General features: G+C 40.6%; 1 protein-coding gene across 1 annotated transcript in view; it reads left to right on the forward strand.

Moving 5' to 3' along the window:
• ntn1b (netrin 1b) overlaps window positions 1-27476 on the forward strand; it is a 78286-nt gene that overhangs the window by 38365 nt on the left and 12445 nt on the right. Inside the window, exons 3-6 of the mRNA XM_041778010.1 lie at window positions 7046-7234; window positions 16177-16326; window positions 19890-19943; window positions 27212-27286. Coding sequence (XP_041633944.1) covers window positions 7046-7234; window positions 16177-16326; window positions 19890-19943; window positions 27212-27286 — 468 coding nt within the window. The remainder of the gene's footprint in view (window positions 1-7045; window positions 7235-16176; window positions 16327-19889; window positions 19944-27211; window positions 27287-27476) is intronic.

Below are 27476 nucleotides of genomic sequence, written 5' to 3' on the forward strand. Positions count from 1 at the left end.
CATCTAAAAAAAAGCAGGAAAACAGGGCCATGTTCACCATTGTGTAGCAGTTTTAATTTTAGGATACACCAAATGTTTTCTCTTGATGAAAAGTCAAATTTTGATTAATCTGATCGCAGGACAGTTTTCCTTTTTGCCTCAGTCCATTGTAAATGAGCTTTGGCTGTCCCTAAAGAGACGTCATGATGGGAGCATATGTTGCTCTAAAACCCCCATCCACCTTTTAGCATTGATAGTGTCTTTCCAGATGTGTGAGTTTCCCACACCATATTCACTAATGCAACCCCATACCATCAGAGATAAAGGCTTTAGAACAGAGCCAGGATAGAAAGCTGGATGTTCCCTCTTCCTCTTTAGTCCACAGGACACAGCATCCATTGATTCCAAAAAGAATTTGACATTTTGATTCCTTTTGACCACAGAACAGTTTTCCATTTTGCCTCAGTTCATTTTAAATGAGCTTTGACCAAGACGGTGTTTCTAGATCCTGTTGACATGTGGCTTTTCTTTTTGCATGATCCAGCTTTTACTGTCATTAGTGGATGGCACGGCCAACTGTGTTGACAGACACTGACTTCTGGAAGTGTTCCTGAGCCCATGCAGAGATTTCAAGAACAGAATCATGCCTGTTTTTTAGGCAGTGGCCTCTGTGGGCCCAAAGGTTAACTTTTACCTGAGACTTTTTAAGACTTTGTGTAAACCCTGAGGTGCTAAAAATGAATACCACATTTTGAGTGGCAAACGATCAAAAATGAAAGGCATGTGAGATTTCTCGATACAGCTGACAGAGCTGAATTATCTGGTTAAAGGCACTGTAAATGAAATGTCAAACCATATAGGAAAAGAGGTTTTTTTTTTGGCATAAACACCCACATTTAACCATTTCTGGCACATTTAATGCCTTTTTTAAAGAGTATATGATAGTGATATTTACCAAGAATGAAGGAACTCTTTGATTTCAATGTCTTTATCCTGTTGTTGTTTGCTACCACCATGTATTTTATTTCTTATAATTAGGAATGTTCCTTGCTGAAAATAAGACGACTTTTACGGCCTTAAATTCAAGAAGTCCAATTTAAGACTTTAGGGATCTTCAGAAACCCTGGATTAACAACATCAAATATTGACCTCCAGTCTAGTCCTTTCACAGAGATTTTTCCAGACTCTTTGAATCTGTTTGTGATATAATGGACTGTAGATGTGGACTGGGATATTCAAAGGCTTCACAATTTTACGTTTAGAAACATTTTTTCTGAAATTTTTCCAAAACATTAAGATGCAATTTTCCATAGCTTGGTGAACCTTTCTCCATCTTTTATTCTGACTCTGACTCTCTAAAATGCTCCTTATATATTCAGTCATATTACTGACCTGTTGCCAATTGACCAATTTAATTAGTTAACATTAACATTAACATTTTACATAATGCCCCAACTTTATTGGAATTAGGGCTGTAAAATAGATTAAAAGCATTAAACAAGGCTATATGGCAATGATCATTAACTGGCGGCCCGGGGGCCACATCAGGCCCTCGCATTCTCCTATCTGGCCCCCAGAACATGATCAAATTCAGGATATGTGCAGAAGAAAAAACATATGTTGTGGTATTTTTTCTGATAAACTCACTACAGCTTTAAAAACAACTCAAAAAGCTACTACTGAGCTTTAAAAAAGTCTTATCAGGAATGACCATACATTTTTCAGAATTCCACCTGTCAGCCATCACTAGCAAATACGATGCATGTTAAACACGTATTTATCTCTCTATTCTTGAGAAAAAGTGCTGTTTCCTGGGGCAACTTTTGGTTTTAGGCGTTTTGGGAGTGCAGTTTTCCTGCTTGGGTTTTCCCACTTATAACCACGTAGCATGTTAGCGTCAAACCCAGTGACAGTCGACATATCAGTCACAGAAATATTCGGCTGAAATATCTCAATCGCCCCCTTGTGGCCGGCTGCGATATAGGGACTGATCTCACTTTTAGAGCCTGAAAATTACAAGGAAACAAATGAAAGGAAACAAAATATTTAAACAAAAGTATGTTAATTAGACCATTTCAAACATGTATTTAGTTTATTTGAAAACTTGGCCCCCAACATGCCTGTATGCACAAAAGCTGGCCCTTGTACAAATGTAGTTGATGATCCCTGCTGTATGGGAATAAAGCTTGCTCACACTCTTCTGTTGTTCTGGTTGGTGGTTGGCAAGTAGTGTAGGTACATTCCTATCACCTGGTGGACTGGAGTAGGACACGTAATTCCAGGTTGATGTGCTGCTGCAAGTGCTTGTTAGGGGTGGGACTTGAGCTGCATCATATGATGTGCCACGCTGCTGTGGCGCCAGTGTGTTTTGGGCTTTATTGAACTGTATCCAACCAACATGACCCAAAATAAGCAACAAGTAAATGAAGCTACTGCCATGTTGTCTGTGTATTTCTCAGCTGTGCTGAGACTGCATGTCTGGAAAAACTGTGTGTGTCTTAATATGACATGATGGCGAATTTGTGCAAGGATCTGATTGACTCTGGAGTAATATAAGTGAGGGTCAGCAGAGTATACATATGTAATTATTACTACTTTATAGAGGATATAGATGAAGTCTATTCTGATTATTGATCCAAATAGGTTGGATAATCATGATCTGAATGTTAATCCAACTAATTATGATGATTTGTTCCAAAGCAGCCCAACAAGGTGCACAGTCTTTATTAATTAGCTTGTGCCTGATGGTGTCAGATAGAGTTTTTGGATCCTGTTGTTCTTAAACAAATCTTATTGCCGCTCTGAGTTTCAGTCCCTGCTGGACGACTCCTGCAGTGTGTGAGCAGACCGAGGATGTGTGGATGAGATAGCACAGCGCTCATTAGAGGAGCCTGCAGACAGCTGGGCGCATTTCTCTTAATACCCCACACATACATTAAAGTGCATCCTTCTACCTTTCACTGACTTCATCTTCAATCACAAAATATCTCATTTCAGCCCACTTTAGCTGTTTGTCTGCATTTTTATGGAGTAATTGTGTTTGTTGAAGTGATGGCTGCTGTGTTATAATAAACACATCTGATTGAATATTTATGAAGATGAAACTAAAGTGCCATCATCGGGGAGCGTTTCATTTCCTATTCATGAAAAAACACCGGTCACATTTTCCACCGTGCTGCTCTAAAGTGGAGATAACATCTGGGATAAGAGAGCAGTGAGAGTGTGTGTTTAAAGCCCGCTAAAGTGTGTGTGTGATTGTCTCTGGGGAGGGAAGTGTGCTCGATCAGCCCGTGACAGCTGCCAAACACCTCTGTGAGTGTGTGTGGGCCCCTGCGGACCCCCATACAGGGGTGTATGTCTCTGAATCCACACCACCTGCCGGCTCAGTCTCCTACGGCAGGTGTGAGAGTGTTCGTACGTGATTCAGACTCCTGATGAAGGTGAAACATATGTGAGGGTCTTATCCTTCATCTCTGTGTAATACCAGGAAGACGGGCCGATTGATGGAGAGATTACGGAAATGTGAGGAGGTGTGAGGGCTGCTCACGTACGTGATACACTCCTCATTTTACTCAGTCACTGCAACCTCTTCCAAATCTAGACTTTAAGGTTGTTGAAATGCTTGATAATTCAATACTGAGTGCAATCATTTAATGATCTATAGTATCTAAAAGTACTAAAGCTTTGAAGAACTTCACCTATTTGAAAAGACTAAAACACTGGAGAGGAATAAATGCTGTAAAATTTGCAGGTAAACTCCTCCACACTGTCTAAAACAGAAAAATATACTTCAGTAGCCAAAATATTTATGCAGTTTAGGCAGTATGCAGGAGTCTCCTGGTGATTTTTGATCATTTAGCACAAGTCATTACCAAACACAGGGTGTCTAAGACTTGTGTTTTTGTCGCTGTGGCATTAATCAGGATCATTTGGTTGGCCAATGAGGAAATGCCGTACTCAGTGAAATTTAAAATACACTGACTAATTTAAGGCTCTAGTGGAAAAAACCCTCGATTAAAGCCTGATATCTTGGCAGTCGATGAGTGCGTGAGAAATGTGGACCTGGGTCGGAATAAAGGAGTGAAAATAGTAATAACAATAAATCAGCAGATGCTCAGATGTGTGGGAGAGCGGAAGAAAGTTTTCCTGCCTGACATCACCATGGGTCAGAGGTTAAATTCACAAGCAGGTGGCCAAAAGAGAGATAGAGAGAAAGAGAGAGAGAGAGGCTGAACCGAGTACCTCAAACCAGACCAAAACGTGCCGATCCGAGCTGAGCTGAGCTAAGCCATCTGTTTCTGTCTCGGTCGGACGGACTCACAGGACACTCTGTGATGTCTGTCAAATAAATGCACTTTCTCAGAGCCTAAGACTATTACATTTGGCTTTGGTCGTATAAAAGCTCATACTTTTTAAACTGTAGTTTTTTAAGAGCTGAGAAAAGCTTCACTGTTTTACAACCAAAGACTCGGTTTATGAGTCTCAGAGTTTCAAGTTCTTCAACTGACATAGAAATGATGGAAGCAGAAAACATATTTTTCACACGCAACACTGCCGTAACAGACTGAAGCCATAAAAATCTATTCTTTAGGCCTGTTTTACCTTCAGTATTCTTTAAATGACATTAAATGCCTTTTTAATGTTTATATTTTTCTAGTTAATACCTAAACCACCTTTTATATGGAAACGAGTCCTACATCTTAATTATTTTTTGACTTCTCTGTATTAATATTATTTTTAAAGACCCTGTTAAGTGATAAATATGTTTTTAGGTTTGTTGTATGATAAGCCATTGTGTTATGTACCCCCAGGGCAAATTTCAATCAGATAAAATATTTTCAAATTTATAAAGTTAAACTTCAAAATCATAAAAATTAAGGCAGTAAAATCTGCTTGAACATGGTGTGGGCGTGTCTGTTGAATGAGCTGAAGCCACGCCAACTCACGAAAAATTCTACATTCTGAATGGAGGAAAGCACTTACGCTACTGGCCCGCCCCTTGACCTTATGTTGACCTTATGAGCAGAGCGCAGCGGCCTGGCTCTGTGACAGAGACTAGACAAAGTCTGTTTCCTGGCTGAAATCTCTGCTATGATGCTTTATATCAGTGATACTCAATGCGTGGCTCTTTTGTGAAGATTGTGAATCTTTTAAGCCTTTTTTTAAATTTTATTTCAAATATAACTTGAAATATTATTCCCCAGAAGACCTTCAAAAGGGAAGCTTCGACCTCAGAAATGATCCATTGCAAGTCACATTTATCAGTTTGTTTTCCAGACTTACATAGCAGGCTTTAATTTTCAATTTTTATTTTTTTGTGTGTTTATTTTCATTGCCCTTAACTGAAAATTTTTACCCCCTTTTTCCATTTTGTTTTTGCCACTTCTAATCTATTTTTGCTGCTTTAGCCTATTTTTGCCACTTTCCACCCATTTTTGCCATTTTAGTAATTTTTACCTCTGCCAAGGACATTATGTGATCGGGTGGGTTCGTTTGTTTGTTTGTTAGTTTGTTAGTTTTTTAGCAACATAACTGAAATAGTCATGGACGGATTTTCAGGAAATTTTCAGGAAATATCAGAAATGGCATAAGGAAGAACTGGTTAGATTTTGGGACTGATCTGATCACCATCTGGATCCAGGAACTTTTTAAAGGATTCTTTACTATTGGGAGATAGGGCTAATGGTGGAGGTCTGCGCTGTTACCACTTTACACCAGGAGATGGCAAACATGAGTAACTTCAATCCCAGCAGCATGTTTTTGGTGTCTTTCTATTCAAAGTTTTGGAGTTTATAGAATTTGAAAGACGCACGCCCAGTCGAGGAAACAAGTCGGAGTGTAACAGAGAGAAAGACAGCGGATTGTAGTGAGAATACTCACAATGCTGGGAGGAATAGAGGAATATTCACCCTCTGCCATGACTTTCAGTCCTCTGGTGAGACCATGGGTGCTTCCGCCATGACAGTCCACACGTAGCCAAGCCAGTGCTTTGCCTCACTGTGTCTCCACCCCACCGGGAGGCAGTAATTGGTGAATTAGATTTTGGGGGTGATCTGGATCACCGTCTGGATCCGGGAATGTTTTTAAAGGATTTTCCACTATTGGGAGATAGGGCTAAGGGGGCACATTGGCGCTCTCCGAGTGCTTTTCTAGTTCACTAATTTTTTTGCTATGTTTTGTAGCTTTTGACCATTTTTCCATGTTAAAACATTTTATGGTCACTTCTCACCCATTTTGCCACCTTTTCTGCTCATTTTTGCCCCCTTTCACCCATTTTTGCCACTTTTTTGCTTCTTTTTGGCCAATTTTGCCACCCTTAATTTATTTTTATTGCCACTTTAGCCTTTTTTCACTTTTTACCACTTAGATTGTGGCTCTTGCAAAGGTATTTTTTAACAATTCAGCTCTTTGGTTCAGGGTTGAGTAAGACTGTTTAAATGATCCACAGACCTGGCTGTGGCTGATAGATTTGGTAAATTTACCTCACAATGAACAAAAAAAAAAGCATTTATTTGATTGTTAACTTTCAATTAAGGCAGTGGCATCAGCTAATAACAGACTGTTAGGAGATGAACTGCTCTGTGATTTTATATCATTGTAGCATTAAGGGGGCGGGGTAACTCCCCATTTTGGGCCGGCAACATCCCCAGTCCACATATTTGCCAAATTAAACCTAGCCAAGGAAGAGGTGAAACCCTTTCTAACAGTCTAAATCCAAAAATCTGTCACATTTAGATGTCAGTGTTTTCACCATAGACTGTAGAAAGAATTGGACAAAGCCTTGTCATTGGATTAAGATAGGCAGACTCTTTTGTGTGCTCCTGCTGCGAAGGAAACTTCCCAATAAAGCAAATCTGTTTCTGAATCTCAACATGTAATTATGAAAGGTATCCTCTGCACCCTTGACACATTTAAAAAGCTTTTTTATAAGTGTTTCCATTGTGTTTTTTGTTAGACTTCAATCTAAGTTAAATATTTATCTAAGAGTGATCACATCTTGTTGATCTCAAAAATTTATACATCCATGTTAAATGTCTCTCTTCTTTTTTTTTTTTTTTTTACCCAGCATGCCACTGTAACCTACATGCCCGGCGCTGTCGTTTCAACATGGAGCTGTACAAGCTGTCGGGCCGGAGGAGCGGTGGCGTCTGCCTCAACTGTCGTCACAACACAGCTGGACGCCACTGTCACTACTGCAAGGAGGGTTACTACAGAGACATGACCAAGTCCATCTCTCACCGCAGGGCGTGCAAAGGTAACACAGTGTAACACGCTACATTACCTGTGCACAGTTAGCCAATCAGAGCTAGCACTTCACTCTGCAGTCAGGGATTGCTGTGATGCGGTTATGGTGGAAAGGATCCCAGGAATTAAATCAAACAACAGGACAATAAAAATACTAGTTTGATCATCAATTTCATAGACGTAAAGTAAAGGGAGGAACTAGCCGAGATGGACAGCTATTTCAGAAAGTGAATAAACCAACAGGCTCGCTTTAAATGACAGCACTCAGATATTAAAATGACTGTGGTCAGAAGTGTACACCTCTCCTACCTTTGTCAGTCTGACACTTCAGGTATTAAAGGAATTCTTCTCAAAGTTTTGGAGAAAGGTGCCCACCTGTCTCCGTGTCTGTGAGCTGACCCTTGAAGCTCCCGATCTGTTTGTCTTCTCTGTGGATCTCTGAAGAGACAAACATAACAAACAGATCAGAGGTGTGAGCTGATCCACAGCAGTGGAAACAACTGGATAATCATCCACAGTCACTAAAAAACAACACCGACACACACAGGTGTGAGCACAGACGTCAGGTTTCAGACGGAGCAGTCGAGGATTAATGTGTGAGGAGACAAAAGCTGAGCTCCGTCTGTCTTCAACACCTCAGGGAGGAAAGAGAGACTCAGAGTCCCAGAGCAAACAAACTTCTGTCATTCAGTCACTTTAAATCACAGCTAAAATATCCTCTAGACGCACTAAATACCTCTTCATTTCTCTGCCTGTCTATATGTGGGACTAGTTTCCTATAAACACTGGAAAACAGTGATGTAAAGAGGAGATGACTGTTGTTCTCTGGAGATAAATTTTGAAGACATGCCCATCATGATAACATTTCTCCATCCTGATATCACCTCCAGTGGGTAAAAGCAAGTTAAAATACAACAAAGAAGGAATGCCTTCTATCTGTTATAGTGTGGACCCTAGGTTCCCAACCCGGGGCACCCTTGGATGGGTGCCAGAGATTTCAGCAGGGGCGTGATGGCCTGTCTTCTCTATCTGAGGTTGTGAAAATTAGGTTCTACTAATCTAGAGCATTGGTTCCCAACCTGGGGTTGGATCCCCCGGGGGGGCGCCAGAGATCTTTGGGTGGGCACGGGGCTTTGTCTGCTCTGAGGCGTCTGTACCATCCCACTGGGTCCTTGGCACCTAGTACGCAGTCAGCTGGACCAGGTCCTGGAAAGCACACCAGGTGCCCGTAAAAGCCCAGCTGCCATTCCTGTACCAACCAGCCAATCCTTCCCAACCCCGTCCTCCTAAGCACATCAGCATTAAACACCTGGTCTTGCCAACAATATTCAAAAATGTGCCAAAGAGAGGTCGTCATAAAGGAGTCCAGCCAGCAAGGCCAAGGACTGACAGACTGTGACTTTCATCCATATGCTCAGATAACTGGAACTCCACACTGTCTGAGCGGACTCATCACCCCATGCTTGATGAGTTTGCTGATGTGCAACTCTTTGGTGGCAAGGAAAAACTTCCTTTCCAGGCTAAAAGCTGAAGCAGAAACAGACTCGTAGTGAACAGCAAACTGCTGAAACGGTGCTGGGTTTGTAGAGGGGATAGAGGGAGATACAAGCAAACACGCTGTTTTTATTTCCCTTTCCCTTTAACCCCTAAAGTCTTGTCTGTTTGACCAATATGAGTATTCCATTTCATGCTAAAGCATGGTACACTTGGCTCTGGCACGGAGACTTAATAAGAGTGATCAAAAATGTATTTTACAAGATCAGAAATGAGAAATGTCTTTGGTGAATGGACTCTTGTGATGTGGTCATGTACTTGCAGGGTGGTGAGGCCAACAGCAAGATAGGATACCTCCCTTTATGGAGTCTAGACACTGGTGATGGAAGCATGTAGGGAAAGATAAAGAGAAGACTTCTGAGGAGCTAATTTTGGACACTGGTGAGACGGCTTTGAGGTGCTGATAATGGAGGGATGTGGAGTTGACTTCCAAGGACCTGGACCAGGATACAGATGAGATGCAGTAGAGGTGGCTGGGATGGAGAAAAAAAACAAAACAAAACATTTCAAACATTTTTGTCTAATCTTTAAACATTTTTAACATTTTGGATATTTTGGTTTGCAAATGTCCTTAAACATCTGACTTTCCCTCTTATTCAGTTAAAATGCCATTAAATACCCTTTTTCATATTTTTTTGGCCATTTCACAACTTCTTTTTGCCACTTTCCCCCCATTTTTTCCAATTCTATCTCATTTTTGCCCTTTTTCACCTTTTGCCCATTTAAGCCACCCTTCATCAGTAAATATCCATTTTTTAAATTAATTTTTTTACTCATTTTTGCGACGTCTTTTTGCCGCTTTTATCCCATTTTTGCCCTTTTTTAATCATTTTTTGCCACTTTTTGTCCATTTAAGCTACCGTCCGACATTAAATACCACTTGTTTCCCTTTTCCCAATTTTTGCCTCTTCTTTTTGCCATTTTTTTCCCTTTTTCACATTTTTTTGCCACTTTTTACCCATTTAAACTACCATTTGCCATTACATACCACTTGTTTCCTATTTTTTGCCCATTTTTGCCACTCTTGACTGCTTTTCGCCCATTTAAGTCACTTTCCACTCATTTTTGGTCAATTCTTACCCATTTCTGCAACTTTCTGACCATTTTTACACTTTTTCTCCCCATTTTCACCCCTTTTCACCCATTTCTTGCTGCTTTTTGACCATTTTGCCACTTTTAACCTATTTTTATTTGTACTTCAAGCTGTTTTTGCCACTTTTCACCTCTTAGATTGTGACTCTTGCAAAGGTATTTTTGAACAATTTTGCTCTTTGGTTGAGGGTTGAGGCACACTCCTCTATATCATAGTTCCTATAGTAACTATAAGTCTATCCATTTTGCTTAATGCACAGCAGAGGTTCGCAAAGCAAATCACCTTTTTTCAGGTTTATGGTTCCGCGCCTCCCCTGAAGCTCTGTGGCGCCCCCCAGGGGAGGCCCGCCTCACACTTTGAAAACCACTGGTCTAGAACTTCGGTGAGAAGTCGGCTGTATCAGGGCTGGAAAAGGGAGACATGAGAATGAATGATAATTAATGAAGGGAACGATTCATTCAAACGAAGCCATCCTGCTTTGAGGAACGTTAAGCTTTATAACGACTGCTTCTCCAAAGAATGATTTTCAACCATGGCAGAGGTCTAGAAAGCTGTATTCAATCAAAATGACACAAAACATGACACAAAGCAAGTAAAGTTACTGTCATGTTACACCCATGACAGGAATTTACATTGTCCCCAAGTAAAATAAATATAATTTGAAGAACAAGATGTGTTTTGCATAAACCAGTGCCATTATAATACAGTAAAAATATTATCTTTAAAATGACCACAGTTTGTCCTCTGCTGACTCCACACATACCATACAATGAAAAGTAATCTTAGCACATTATAGCGCAGGCTGTGTTTCCTTCCAGACTGTCACAGATGGAGAACTGGGCCTTTTACCAGTATGAAACCTCATTCAAATTACACCACGTTCCTCCACCCATAATGAGCACAGGACTCTTCATTAGGTCTGCTCTGGAAGGCACGATAAAAGGTCAATAACCTGGTTAATGTTTCATTCTCTCTGCACAGCATTAATCTAAAGTAAAAAAAATCTGTGTGTTCCTTCTCTTGAGTTTGCTTTTTGTCCACAGCAGGGTTGTGTCTGTGCACTCTTCAGATTTGAGTGTCTAATGTAAAGCTTTTTGGCAAAGACTTTCTGCAAATAACTGCCTGCATAATGTTTCCCATTAATGGACGAGTGGAACGCACTTCAAAGTCTGTTTAAGCTGTTTGTGGAGATCGAAAGTAAAATGTGAGAAACCTTCTCTATGTGTGTGTGCCGTGCCAAACATTTACCATAAAGCCGGTGTTTGAAGTGCTCGCCCAGCCTCCCCATTAGCCCTGCATGTGTTATACGCACCAGCAGAGTCATTTGAATTTTTGCTTGAAGTGGTCCAGCAGAAGTTGGAGTTGCTTTTGGAATTTATGGAGCCCAGTGAACATAACAAGATGCTTATTAAATCTTTATTTTTTAAAATAAGCTCTAAATCCTTTGTTTTTCTTCCACTAGCTTTTGTGTCATAAAATATCTTTCCAAGTCTGCTTGTTGACATAAAATCAAACAATGAAAATTTTCAGGATCCACATTATTTCCTCTGAGAATTTAACACAAGCAAAGACGGCTGCTTAATGGAAAACATCAATGCAATAAAATTATCGTCACATTAGAGCCACACGACATGCCTTTAAATCATATCACAGAGATTTTTTTGTAACAGTACTTTATCACAGTAGAACATAATTAAAGGGGCTTTGTTTTCAAATGCATATTATTTAACTAGAACCCCCTCTCTCCACAAAACAAACCTTAAAATCATGTAGCGCCAGTGTATGAAGTTGGGTCTCTGTGAGTTCAGCTGTCAAAAAGTAGTAGCCTGTAAGTAAATCTGAGATGGCTTCTTCATAACAAAAGATTTGAATAACAAAAGAACTGGGGACTTTTATTGTGAAGAACTTTTCCAAAATAACATGTTCTTCTTTTTAGATTATTTTTGGGGTTTTTGTCTTTATTCAACTGGACAGCTGAAGAGAGACAGGAAATATGGGGAGAGAGAGAGCAGAGGAAGACATGCAACCAACAACGCCAGGACCAGGAATCGGTCCTGCAATCAGCGCGCCGAGGACTGTAGCCTCTCTAAATGTGTGTATGCTCCAACTGAGCTGAAATGGTGCCAAATTTGTTTATCACTGAAATAATTGAGCTTTAGCAGAACTACCATCAGCAGACAGTGGATGGAGTTACAGTATTTACAGCCTCTGCTTTGACCACGATCAGAGCCACAGCTCGCTTCTTTAAAACATTTCTGACTTAAACCAGCAGGAGGTAGAAATACACTTTTAATCAGCTTAGAACTTATATTTGAATTAACTCTCTGTGAAACCAGAGATTAAAACTTCACAGCTGCCATTTAGCTTGGCTAAGAAAAACATGTAAAATTGCACCTAAATTGTACTTAAAAAACACCTTTAGCAATCAATAAACTTGTGCTCTATAAACTCCATTTTCTCTGCATACTTGGCGTGTGTTAAAGCCTCTAATACACTTGGAATCTTGAAGCGTTTGGCTGGTTTATAATACGCTTTATGACATGACAAGGCTCATCATTGAATGGGTCGCAACGAGTAACCAAGAAAGATGTCACAACTGTAAATTAAGAAATTTATTGAAGCATGCTCCTGCTGAGAATGACTAAAGATTACATGAACAGGAAGAGGAGGAGAGGCAGTACGAGATCTGTGAATATGAGACTAATATAAGTCATAATAATACAGGAATAATGTAAAGCTGCGAAATATCGAACCCATAATAAATAGTTTGATGAGGCCTATTTCTTAGATATTGCATTATTACATAGAAAATAAGCAGTGAAAAGATTAAGACGATATCAGGCTGATCAGAGATGACTGTTGCAGTCTTATCTAGGATGTTAGAGAAAACAGAAGTGGATGTTAAATTGAGGGTTATACTAAAAAGTCAAAGTTAGTCAGAAAGTTTAATTTGGATTTAGTTTTGGCGACCCATGTAAACAAACTGCTACAGCATTTGTCTCATTCATCCCATTTGAGTTAATAGTTAGATTAGAGAAATATTTGAATGCAAATTTTGAAGTTTCCGCTGCAAGTAAAATTCAGACTTGTGGAACACAACCCAATATACCAATATTTACAAATCTGTTTTAGCTGATACTGATATGGAGCCTGTTACTTGGCCTGTTAGCAGGAGAAGCATCGAATATTTTGGCTTCAGTTCTGTGCCGCTGTCTTGTCTTCTGTCTTTTCCACAGAGAAGGATGCCAGGGGCTGTTTTACATTTATAATAGATGTATATAATCCATCCATAGTGGTGATAAAGAGCAACATGGAGTGTAAAAGTTAGCCCTCCCTCCTCACTCCCAGCTCTTGGTGCTCTGGGATCAAACCCAAACAGCCTGATTGCTGCTTTTCTCCTCAGGTGACAAAACCAGGGAGACGTGACATCAGTTAGAAACCTCTGTATTTATTGTTCAAATCAACCCACCATCGCGCTCTGCTGTTGTTGGACAGGAAATACAGCTCCGTGCCAACGCAGCCAGGAGGAAATCTTTCATTCTTCATTCCTCTACCCCCCCCCTCCTCCTCCTCCCCCCTGAACTCCACTTCAAATCTCAAGTAAATGTCCTCTCAACGATTAGCTAATAAAAGTTTGAGGTTTAGTAAAATAAATGTCTCCCTACATCTGCAGTGGCAGCGTTGAATGCCTCATGCTTTATTTCCCAGATTAACAACTTCACCCCTCATCGAGCGCAGTGTAAACACGGCTCTTGGAGAACCGCAGAGCACGCCCCCCCAGTTTGTTTTCTTTCCCCGGTCCCCTCATACATTTGGCAGTCTGAGCCTTTAACCAGGCACAGCGAGTCCACAGAGATGAAGCAGGTACATGCTTCAGTGCACCGAACACCCCCAGACCCCTCAGTGAACATTCAGCCTTACAGACCCCCCACTGCTGGTGGAAATTAATTAATGTGTGCAGAGACACTGAGGCTGCGCTTTAACGCTGAGACAAGGTCAGCCTACATGTTCTACCCACGGTTATAGCCTGATACTGCAGTCCTAGGGTTTCAGGACCAGTCTGCTGTGGAAATTGATCATTTTGTCCCGTGTAGCATGTCTGGTCCCAAACAATGCCTCAAAAGAAAGTAACATTTCTAATTTTTCTGCCTTCTTTGGGTTGTTGTTTGATCAGAGTTTCCCGTAGACATAAAAGTCTCAAAAGTAAACCAACAAAACAAGAAAACGGGAAAGAAGAATAATGAAGTTAGTGCCGTTAGATGGAACTACAAGACAGAGGAAATGTTCTGGTTATTGCCCGATCTACTGGTGCACCTTTATCAGACAGCACAGTTGTGCAAAAAACGTTTCAGACTGGCTGTATGGCGGCTGTGCAATGGCAGCGTCATCGCTTAATTTCCATTTTGGCGTGCAAGGGAACAAGTCAGGGCTTGATGTGTTGACACCAAATGTGAACGATCGCTTATTTGAGCAAATCCGAACATGTGAATAAAGCGAGTTTACAATGTAAGAGGGGAGGGGCTTCCTTCCCCTACAGCTGGTATTTCAGTCAGTGGTCAACAACCATGGCTGAGCTTGACCATGTTAAGAGGATTGTTGCTTTGTATCTGCAGTGACAAGGTGACAGACAAAAGTTTCCTCTTATAGTGCTTTCAGAAAAACACAGTTCTGGTCCTGGCTCTGTTCTGTCTCAGATCCTTGGTGCTTTCTGGCGAACCAGCCTGCGTTCACACCAGTTTAAGCGGATGTTATGGACATGTATCCCCACGTCCAGCTCCACTTTTGCCCAAGTCTTTCTTGCTGTCCTTCTTCTTCTGTCCTACTTCTTGTATTTCTTCTTCAGTTTTTTGAGTTTATCAATTATTTGGTCTGGCATTTGGGCGAACCCAGCCTTTGTCATCAAGTTTGGCATATAACCTGCCCTTTGCGGAGCCCTGGCGGTCTGAAAGGCCTTTAAGTAAGCGCCTTATTATTCAAGGACAGGCAGGTTAAGTCATATAGCTCAGGGATGGCCACAGACAGACGTCACAAGCTTGAGTTCAGGTTTTGCAACTCTGGCCAATAAGTTTAACCCTTTAAAGCCTGAAAACACAAATTATAGCCAGAAAATTCTAATTTTTTGGAACTGAAATGTTTATTTCACTTTTTAATGACGATGTATATATTATCTCATTTGATACACTAGGTGTTTTTGGTAACTGATAATCCACTTGAGGGCGTTTTTATCATTTATCAGATTGTACTCAGAAGTTTGTTTTTTTAGTCATTTCTGATCATTGTGATTAGATGGAAATATCATAAAAGTATGTATCAACTAGAAAAGCACTCCGAGAGTGCAGACCTCCACCACTAGCCCTATCTCCCAATAGTAAAGAATCCTTTAAAAAAAATTCCTGGATCCAGATGGTGATCCGGATCAGTCCCATAATCAAATCAATTCTTCCTTATGCCATTTCTGACATTTCCTGAAAATTTCATCAAAATCCAACCGTAACTTTTTGAGTTATGTTGCTAACAAACTAACAAACACTGCTGATCACATAACCTCCTTGGTGGAGGTAAATATGATACAACAGGCTTTAAGGGGTTAATGCGGCACGGATTACTCGCTCAATTCACAAAATTTGCACTGCACATTCACAGCGGTCGCACCGCCAGAGGTGAATTTGCGTCTAATTGTTTCTATACATTAACTTTACGTGTAATTAACTTGTGCAAATGATTTTACTTGCATCTGGTGTGAACAAAACATTAGACTGCCTGCATGGGCGCTGTATAGACAGGAAAATGATGGTCATATATACCTTTGTCCACATTAGCAGAATATGCGACAGGCAAGATAAACACAGTACGGCTTTTCAAAGTAATAGCCTGGTTTGGCATTTCTATGGGGAAACTTTGTTTGTACTGAATGCTTTTATTCTGAAATTTCCCGGCTCAGGTATAAAATGAATCAAGTCATTAGTAGGTAGATTTATTAAGGTAGAATGTCTGACAAAAGGCAGGGTGTGACAGCTGGGAAACGCAACAGGACCCAGCACACGCTCATATGAAAGCCGTGAGAGTTGAAAGGCACTGCAGCTGTCCCGCAACTAACACGCACCAAGTCTGAAACAGGAAGTAGAAGTCTTACATTACAGGTACAAGTAATAGGAAGTTCAACAACTGTTTATATGTTATGTGCACTACATATCACTCTCCCAGTTGGACCACCTCAGATAAAATAATCCTAGATATGCTCCTGCTTCAGCGAAATCTCTCTGACATTGTTGTGATATCTTTACTTTCTTCTTTCCTCTCTGCAGCATGTGATTGCCATCCAGTCGGAGCAGCAGGGAAGACATGTAACCAGACAACAGGCCAATGCCCCTGCAAGGACGGAGTGACTGGAATCACATGCAACCGCTGTGCCAAAGGATACCAGCAGAGCCGCTCTCCAATCGCCCCCTGCATCAGTAAGGACAACCTTTAACCATCTTGATGCACAAAGATTGTATTAAAAGGCTCACCAGTATTCTGATAAGGGATCTATGACTGAGACAAGACATAAAAGAGGGAAGACATGCTTGCTGTGCCAATATTCATGGCTTTTTATGTTGTTTCAAAGATAACTTGCATAGATATTTCACTGTTTAAACCAAAGCCAGGATAAACAGACCATTAGAGCTCACCTACCACGGCCTTGTGTGCCTTTAACAGTTTGTTTTTCAATAAATCTTCAGAATCAGTCCAGGAGAACCATGGCTGATATGTTTATTGGCTGTATCTGTTGCGTGCAGATTCCAGGCTCTCTGTAATAAATGCCAACATTTCACACAAACAGAAATGTGTTAGCTACAAGCTGCTTTAGTGAGGAGCATCAAGGTGCTGGCTGGCATCAACAGATAAGATAAGAATAATGTCTGGGAGGACATGAACACACAAACAATGGTCCGCTTTAGTACTGAAGCTCTGATAAAGATGTGTGAGAACTGGACGAGGCGTGTGGAGAATCAGAGACGCGTTTGGCCAGAATACACATCGATAATTTAAACCTGTTGACCTGCAGGAGAAGATTTCTTCAGTTTAGCTGAATGGTAACAAATGTGGTGTAAAAGTTGGATGAAACTGGGCTATTTTTAATCAAATGTGTTTTAGTTTTAATAGTATGATATAAAATTTTTGTGAGATGTAACTTCCTGCCAGTTCCGACTTTAACAAGACCGTCGGCTTTGGCTCAGCTGATCTACAACATCCCACAATCATTAAACAGGAAACAGTCGGGATACCGTGCCCCTGGATGGGAGATAAGAAGTTGTAGTGCTGCATTTATGGTTTACATTTGTAAAAATGATGGGTCTTTGAATGTATTTAAATATCTAAATTGTTGGTATGATTAAGCTAGAAGACAGTATGGAGGGGAGAACTTTGGGGATGCCAGGCTTCACTGTCCGGCCTCTCAGAGGTGTCGTGGGACTAACATGATGACACACTTATGAAGGAAAGTTCCCAAATGCAGTGATGCTTTGGCGGCAAAGCATCATGTGGTAGGTAATGTAATTTAAAAGTAGGGCATAATTGAGATTAAGGGTCCTTTCACTGTGTGTTTATCCTTAAGGCACAAAAACAGTGTTGTGTGTTTATTTCAAATACTGAACACTTTCTGAAATCACTTTAATTGAACCTAATCTTTAATAATAAGACTACAATTGAAATAACTCTCAGGAGGAATTTAGGCATTTGTTCACATTAAAATAAATGCTTGATAACCCACTACCTCAACAACTAATACTGGTGTTCTGCTAAAAAGTGCTCCTTTTCAACATGTGCTACCAATCAGCTCTGTGCCTTTCTGTACTTGGTGGTTGGTCTGATCTTTTATTGTGAAAAGTCATGGACAAAGGTAACCTTGAAAAGTAGATGGATTGGCTGGATTCCATGTCTGCCATCAGGCAAATCCATCTTGCAAAGCTCCTGTCTGAAATGACTGTGCCAAGTCTAAAACGAGGAGAGGCAGGGTTTAGTTGTAGCAACGACTGCCACCAGTGAAGGGGTAAGCTTGGATGTAGCTAATGTACAGCAGTTTTATCAGAACTGGGCCATATTTCTTTATTAAAACATGAGGAAAGAGACCTATTGAAAGCTTCTCTTGATAGAGAAGATATTTTTGCACTTCTCCCTACTGGTTTTGGCATGAGTTTTATTCACTAAGCTCCACTGTTCATCAGCTGTCTGGTGAGCTCAGGTTACAACTGGAGCTGCGCATGTCTATTCCTCATTTTGTCTTGTTGCTCTGATTGGCCTGTCATGAATATGACAGACTAAACACTCGAATACATATCAAGAATTTTCTGAAAAGTCCTGCCCTTCCTAAACACTTTGAATGGGAGGTTTCTCAGATGAATGTGAAATATATTCTATGCAGTGGATATATAAAAAAAGTCTATCTGGCATGTCAGGATAAGACATTTGGTAACTGAAGGGGACTCTTGAAGCCTGTAGATGGCAGTCGCCATATAAGAAACACTGTCTCATCCTAACTCACCTCAAACCAGGCAAAGAGCTTAAGTTTATGTCCACCACAGTCAGATTAGTCATGCATCCCACCATTAATAACTCTTTATAAAACAAGTTTTATAATCTATTTATTCTGGCAAAGTTTATGACTGATAAAACATGATCTAGTCAGACCAGATTGATTTTGAACCAGTTTAATGGATGTGGACTCAGTGAACACTTGAGGAATTGTGGCTTTTTGCACTTTCCCATCTCTTCCATGCAAATGTAGCTGTGTCAGGTGTTTCTGGGAGCACATTTTCAATAAAATTTTTAATACAGGAGTGGCAAAATTTGATCCACACGCTCTGACAATGCATATGGGTGAGAGGCGGTTTAATACAGATATTTTTAGTGCTTTGGAAATTATTAGATAAGGGATACCAAGCAGCAACCTCGGGTGCTGAAAAATGAAGCCACTGTAAAAGTGTGAGACACTGCGACTCCTTAAGTGTCCATTTGAGACTGGAACCTGAACCCAACACCCGTTCAAAAGTACTGTCTTTTAAAGCAGAAATAAGCATGTTTACAGCCTGGTTCAAAATCAGTTTTGAGTGGGATGGATCATGCCTTGACAGGCACACTGTATGGGAGGAGATTTTTTTGTAAGTCATCTGTTTTGGTTCTAAGAGAGGTACCGTCCAGCTGTTTGTCAGGGGGCTTAAGCACATCCCACCCAACTCTTAGTCTCGAACTAGGTTGACTGAAAGTTTGAACAAGAAAGCAATTTCAATATGGCTACTAATGGATGGCTTTAAAAGATGGCTCTAGAAAACAAATAGGTAACATCACTTGGACCTTGTGGGCTGTTGCCTCAGGGCAAGGAGGTTTCTGGTTTGCTGGTTTCCTGGTCAGGGCCTTTATGGTTGGATTTAGCATGTTTTCCCCGTACATACGTGGGTTCCCTCCAGGTACTCCGGCTTCCTCCCACCACCAAAGACATTAGGTTAACTGGTGATTCTAAATTGGCGGTAGGTGTTAATGTGCCTGGTTGCTTGTCTCTATATGTCAGCCCTGTGACTGACTGACGACCAGGTATGGGTATAACTCGCCTCTTGCCCAGAAACAGCTGGGATAGGCTCATGCCCCCCGCAACCCAAAGGGGATCAGCGGTGTAGAAAACCAATGGATCGACTTGGACTCCCTAATATCTATGGATGATACTGATAGCCACTGCTACTGATTCAATTTATGGTAGCATTTTTCAACAGAGCAGCGCATCTCAACAGGCTAACGTTGTTAAAATAACCTTAGTTTGAAATTCATGCTTGTTCTACCATATATGTTAAACCATTTATTCTACCTGCTAAGTTGTTCAATGACTGAGCTCTTTTGGAATTGCTGGCTATGTGGTTATGGTTAAACAAATACATACCCAAATGTCATCCATATACACCAAGATTTTTTAGAGAATAACCAGGAAACTTAGCTGCATATTTTCCTTGTGACATCAGTTTTATTCACTGTCTTCTGTTTTACACAGAGATTCCAGTTGCTTCTCCGACAGCCACCTACAGCAGCTATGAGGAGCCATCAGGTAAGTGAAAATACACTTCAGCCTGTTTTTGAAACAACAAAAGAAAACAAAAGAGCTACAATAAATTAATTGGTGTTGTTGCCCCATAATTAGACTTTTAATAAGTTGAATAAGAAGCCAATCAAACAGCTCTTTCAGAAAAAGGGCAGTTATATGTGCATATTTAGCACATGCATGTTTTCCATGCCCTCATGGTTTCACTCCTCAGTAAGGTCTGACTGCCACTGATGTAAACTCCAGATATTTCTCCACTGCTCCCTGCGGCCTGGTTGTCGGTATTCCCAGCCTGCCAAGCAGCCTCCCCGGGGTTTCGGCCCTAATCTGATTACATGCTTCATTTGCACCAGTTTGTATTTCAATCAAGGCCTGCTGGGCAGAAAGCGAAGCCCCATTGTTCATGTGCTCTGAGAAGGGTGTCCGTGTTGGACCGCTGACATGACACCATGTGCTACAAAATATTTACTCACAGTTTTTATGGCGATGATTTCTTGTTGTAGGGATGACTATTCATGAAATTAGTTCAACTAACAGAGACTTTGGTTAAATAAAAAGTATGTTTAGAAGCCCACAATAAGGATGAAAAATTTGATAAGTCTCTTGACTTGTTCAATGAATAGATTTAATGAAATTATTACTGAATCTTTACTTTTCTAGAGCTTATTTACAATAAAAAATAATAGTGATAATGAAAAGAAATACAGATAAAAGAGGCCTGCAGGATTGATTAAGTTTGTTTCAACAAGGACCGTTTTAAAAGTCAAATTTCAATTTAAATTAATTGACTGGCCTAAAAATTAAAAGAGAAACACTCAGAAAATAGTCTTAATTTATTTCACATCTAAACACAAGAATCTAGAGTCTTCAGGTAAGTGTTATCAAATTAGTTTCCTGAGTGTGGCATCAAGGTGCTGACTACTATCAACAGTTGACTACTCCTCAGTCCTCAATTTGCAGGTTAACATCCCTGTACTGAAAATGGTTCCTGATACTGAATGGGGTTAGACATCACTCCAGTCGTTAACTCAGTTTGCAGACACAGTCACCCAGATATTGCATTTTACAAACATAATACAATATGTATACTTCAAATGCATATTCAGTTGTGCCTGACCTCATCCTAAGAAGGCACACATTGGTGCATTTTTAATGTTGCAATTCCTATGAGTTACAGGCCTTTTACATTTTGACTGACTGGACCAGGATCATGTATTCCAATGTTTTTTGGTCTTAAGTTTCCCACCTCTTTCTGAAGTATTCCCTTCCAAAAGAACCCTGGGTACACTCCAAAGATGTCGTCCCCTTGTCTCGTTTTTTCCTTTAATTGTTTTAATACCTCAACAACTAAAACAGAAATTCTAACCCAATACTGGGACATTTTAGTTTTAATAACCAAAGTTTGCAACTAAACTCTCAAACACTATAATGAGAAATATGTTGCAGACATTTTAGTACCATGATTTTGCCAATGGTTTTGTGCAGCTTGGACAATGTTCAGAAGCTTTCATTTTTTTGCGAAATGATTAATCTCATAAGGCCCTGCATTACGAAACTGTTTTATTTCATAGCTCTAGCACCATTGTTGAACAAGATGTAAGTATCAGATTTTTGCCAACCACATTAGCATTCATTAATGGGACATTAAGATGAGAGTAATGGCCAGCGTATGTTAGGGATTCAGTCAGAGTTTCGTCCAACTGCAGCATTGCAGATCATTGTCAACTATAAGGCCCAATTATGAGTATCAGGCCTTAATGTGAGTATCAGGCCCAATTATGAGCATCAGACCTGATTATGAGCATCAGGCTTCATGATAAGCATCAGACCTGGTAAGGAGCATCAGGCCCAATTGTCAGCATCAGACCCAATTATGAGCATCAGACCCGATTATGAGCTTCAGACCCGATTATGAGCATCAGGCCCAATTATGAGCATCAGACCCGATTATGAGCTTCAGACCCAATTATGAGCATCAGGCCCAATTATGAGCATCAGACCCGATTATGTGCATTCGACTTGATTATGAGCATCAGGCCCAAGTATGAGCATCAGGCCCGATTATGAGCATCAGACCCGAGTATGAGCATCAGGCCCAATTTTAAGAATAACACCTGATTATGAGCATCAGACCCTATTATGAGCATTAGGCTTGATTATAAGCATCAGACCTGATTATGTGCATCAGACTTTATGATAAGCATCAGACCTGGTTTTTCAGCATCAGGCCTAATTATGAGCATCAGGCCCGATTATGAGCATCAACCCAGATAATACGCATCAGGAACAACAAAGATCATCTTTTAAATTGACAATATCAATAAAGCGTCAAAGATGCCCCACGACAATGACTCAACAAGACTTACTATTCATAAATTTTATTGCATCGTCATCTAGTTTGACACCTTGACCTGATGTCAATGTGTTTCCTGATGCCTACCATCAGGAGAGCATTTCCCCCCTACCTTTTTAATCATCATTTACCAGAGTGGCATCACTTCCTCCAGGCCTTTATGCATTATCATGTCTTGTTTAATGTATTCTTTCTTTCACATCAAAAGACTGCTCACATCACAAAGAGCACTTGTGTTATAGCTATGATTGACAATCTTTAGCTGCCTAGTCTGACACAGTACAATCATGAAAGACCAAAAAAATCATGTAGTCTGAGCCAGCCTTAAATGAGAGACAACAGCTTTATCAAATCAGAAAATTCAAGCACAGACTATATTAAATATTGGATGAAGTCTGAATGATGTCATGCAACTGGTTAGGGAAACTGTCTTGGGAAGCCTGTCCGGTGGAGTTTGCCATTAGGAAAATGCTGTCTTAAACTAACTTAAGAGACAAACAAAGAGACATTAAATATTCCGACCAAAATTGTTCCTCAAGTCAAGCTGTTAAAAAAAAATTATCATGGGGCGCTCTTCTACTATGGCTTCATTTTTCACCACTGCTTGATTTCAAGGTTGCTCCTAAGCATAGGGTGATGTTTACCTTAATGAATGTATGAAAACGTTGTTTTGTTCTCTTGATTGTCCTTCTGGTTAGCTTCGAGTTGAAAACAGACTGTAAACCTGTTGCTTTATCTGTTTTGATCATTTAAATTCCTCTATATTAAATTGTTTTTCCTGATACAGGTTTGTATGAATAGGCTGACTCACTCCTCTCCATCGATCAGTGTCTGTAGAGAGTGGCGCCACTGACTTCATTCTGCTTTGTTGCGAGTCCCACTTCCTACTATAGTGCCCGTTTAGGCTGTGTGGAGTTTGGATTCCTGTCAGAATCTCCACACAGTCACCACCCTCCAAATTAGGAGCAGTGTGTTCCCCAGGGACCCCGCAGGACGAACGTGGCACTGCTGCAGAGATGCACAATGAGGGCGTTTGTCCTCACAGCAGGGGATTGGACCTTAATGAGAGCTGAGGGTGTAATGGCCCACTGCGGCGATCGCACTAAGGGGCTAATGGGACACGTCAGCTATCAAAGGATGTATGATACAGGCCCCCAGGGGACAGCGGGAGATAAAGAGGCCCCCCACCCTATGCACTTCATTTACATGGAAATCAGGCGTGCTTGATATGGACTCGTCAAATTCATTTACTTTGGGATTTCCTCTTTTCTTACTTCTCCCGCCACCTCAGAAAGCAGCCCAGCATTCCAGCAGAAATGCTTTCTCTACATACATGAATTCAATCCTCATCCCACGTCCTAAAAACGGGCTTTTTTTTTTTTGAGAGGGAGGAGAGGGGCGTTTTTTTCTTCCTCAATCATTACCCAGGCAACCTCATTCACACAGAGTATAATGGGGAAGAAAGGGGAAGACTGGACAGAGGGCTGGAAGAAATAATGAAGTTTGTCCATATTCAGGCAAGCTGAAAGGTCCCCCCTCTCTCTCCACTGCCACCTCCTTTCTCTTCACACTGCCCGGCTTTCCCACCCCCCAGAAAAAAAAAGCACAAGGCTTATTGCTCTGGGAGAGGCAGAGAGGGAGGGGGCGACACTCAGAGATGATCTGGTTCCAATTTGTGTCAGTCAGAGAAAAGTGGAGAGAACAAATGATTTCAATTTTTTTAGTTTGCCCTCCAGTTGCTCCACCAGCTCACTCATTACAAAACGTACCTGGCACTGAGTCAGTGAGGCAGCCATCAATAAAGCATTTTGGCATGGAACCCCAGAAGTAAAAACCAGTGCTGGGGCTTAACACTAGAAAGACCATGGCAGTCAATGTCACTGTTTTCTTATTTGCAATATGTATAAAGAATTGAACGTTCCAGTGTAGCTAATCCCTGACCTTTCCTTAAAGTGTAATTACAAGTGCATTTGATTTAAAATCTAAATCTTTATAAACTGCACAAAAGGCAAAGAAAATATAACAATTTCTGCCTAGAAACACCACCGACAGTAAATTTGACAGGATATATTCTGCTAATCTTAAATTGTTCCATTTTTGTTGCTTGGCAGGATTCATTGTCTCTCACTGAGTTAGATGCCTATTCGACCAATTTTGGATGTTTACAAGTTTAACTGAACCAGGCTTAAGAGGTTTTAGGCTGTTATTAATCAGGATAAATGTCTTGTCTGTGGTGCTGATCAAGGGCTGGTTGGAATGTAAATTTCAGGGGGGGCCATACCGATTTTAGATATTTAGTAGTTTAATTAACCCTCTGACACCAACATCTTTTACTACAAATAAGGCCGCGTCCACACTTAAACGAATACAGGTGTATACGCAAAAGTTTTTTGTTGTATAGGCGTTTCATCCACACGGAAACGGCGTTTTGGATGGCTGTAAAAGATACTTTTTGAAAATGGGTGCCAGAGTGCATAAATCCATGAACTACCATTTCGTCTCCATGTGGACGGCCAACCGCATCTTTCTTGTAAACGATTTCGTCACACAGCGTAGCTCTCTTAAGGCGCCTGCGCAGGTCCGGCCAAAACAATAATGGCAGACTACAGGGTTGTGTTTGTGCTGCAGAAGCTACTGAGCTTGTTATGGCTTTTACAGCAAAACCAAATGCTCCTTTACCACCACCGTGAAACGCACACACCATACGTTCTTAAATCAAATGCGGACAACAACCAGAAGGGCAACTAGAACAAAGTTTGTGTCAGTTTTCTGATCTTCTTCTTCTCCTTTGGTGCGTTTCTGTGGCAGCGTCACAGCACCACGTGCAGGCTTGGCATATGCACTACAGCGTTTTCAGTCGTTTCAGTGGTCCTGTGTTTACGTGGATATTTCCTGAAATGATTCCGTCTTTATGGAATTTTTTTTCAAAAAGAAACAGCAATATATCTTTTTCTTCTCCGTGTGGATGGGGCCTAGGACACAGGGTATAAAAACTCAAGTAACTTTGGAACTTTATCTTTTCCTCCAGCAGCCTGCAATCGTACTGTTCTTATGACATTATTCACGTCTTTTTAGCCCTTATGGACGCTTTCTCGTCAACCTGGAACTTCAGTGAATTTCCGTGGTATTTAAAGAACAAATCAACAGCAGTAACCCCATCATTGATGTCCTTTTATCCACTTTTTAATCAATTTTCTGATCATTCCTGCAGCTAGCTAGTAATGCTAGCCATCATTTTGTATCCCACAATGCTTTGCAAAGGGCCTAGGCAACCAATGGCAGACAGTTCCATTGTCATGTCATGCTTTGTTAAACCGCATGTCTTAATACTTAGATCCTGCAGGGATGGCCTGAATAGCTCAAAATGGAGAGAGAGAGAGACAGAGAGCCTGTGATGTGGCCCTCTCTGTCACTGCAGACAGGAACTGATTGAATAATGGCACAAACACTGCTAATACAAAGAAGCACATGGACTTGTTTTTAAAATATTTTAAAGACTTTATGCCCCAGAATTATTGCATAAATAAGCCTTTAAGCTGTTATTAGTCGCGGTGCTCTTTGGTGCTGATCAAGGGCTGGTTTGAATGACCATACTCAGACATCACCTCTATCTAGCTGTTATGGAGAGATGCATTAGAAACACTGTCATCAAAATATTTCATTTTGTTTTTGTAAACCAAATTTGCTCCACAATTAACATATTAAAGCTTATTATTTTAGTACAGGGAAGTCCAATAAACATGAAATATAAGCACTGAAAAAACCCCAGTGAGCTGGTTTAATGTAAAGACAACAAAAACAACAACAAAGTAAAATATGAACATATGTTTTGATGAAGCAAATTTATTTTGCCATGTTGCTTTATTGTAGCTTGAACATTTCTCTGGGGTGAACCTTTTATGTAGTAAAACTTAATTTTTCTGGATTAACTAGTTGCATAAACATTTTGTTTACAAAAAAAATGAGCAAATGGCTCAGTGCTGTTTCTGTGAAAATATCGGTTAAATGAATGAAAGTAGGCGGTAACAGCAGGGCAGTACTTATTGGAAAAGATACACTCAAACTTTCCGGTGATCGTTACAACAGTTCCAGCCCAAAAAACATTTTACCTTTATCAAATCAAATCAGATTATCAAATCAGATAAAACCAGTTGTTATTGTCTTGTTATGAAGAGCGTCAGGTGAATTATTTGTTGCAAATTCAGGTGTTTTTATATGGAGAGTTACAGTTTGCTGTATTAGAAGACAAATAGTATTGAAAATGTTTACATGAATAAGTTTAAATGTATGTTTCTGTGATGCTTAATTTATTAAAAAATATATATCTCAGCATAATCCATGTATTTCTGTTAGTAGTGAGTATCTATCTATCATCAGTGATAACAGTTTGTAATCTTGCAGTCAATTTGACCTCTTGTAGATTTGGAATTCTGGCCTTTCTAGCGACAATCAAAAGTTGTGAGCTTGTTTTCCTGGAGGTTACAGAACATTTAGCCTCAGCTGGCATTTGGATTTTCACTTTCTTTCCTCAGACGTTCCTCAGGGTCCCCGCTAATTTCAGGCAGGTCACTGGTTAATTCCCCCTTGTGACATTCTTTTGTGCACGAATGACCTCTGCAGCCCTCAGAGCACGCACAATGCATGCCAGGACACTGACGAGGGAGCGGGCCGGAATGGAAACACTGAGGGGAGGATGGTAGGAGCGTGCTGACAGACACAGGAGCATCTGTGTTAGCAGTAATCTGTCTCACTGTGACACTCTAGAGGCATGTTTGACACCCAAGGGTTACAAATAATGTGACGCAAGGGACCGCATTTAAGTCTGTTCAGCTGTCAATGCTCTAATGCAGTATTTATAGGTTTGTTTCTGATATGTCAGGATTTGCGGTCTAATTTTGCCTCTCTCCTTTTTAATCTCTAGATTGTGAATCTCACTGCAAAGCCTCCAAGGGAAAGATGAAGATCACCATGAAGAAATACTGTAAAAAAGATTACGGTGAGTAAGAACGATATTCAAGATCGTCTGCTGCCAGACATCAGCCAGCAGTCAAGAGGTCAAACGTCTCAATTAATCTGATCCTGAGGCTGTGATGGCTTACTTCTACAGCCTGAGGCAACGTCTGTTAATACAGAGTAATCAGAAAACATATCTTTCCTTTCATTCACACCAGGCTGACAAGACCTAC

Source organism: Cheilinus undulatus, linkage group 21 (assembly GCF_018320785.1).
Source record: "Cheilinus undulatus linkage group 21, ASM1832078v1, whole genome shotgun sequence".
In the NCBI taxonomy this organism is placed as follows: Eukaryota; Metazoa; Chordata; class Actinopteri; order Labriformes; family Labridae; genus Cheilinus; species Cheilinus undulatus.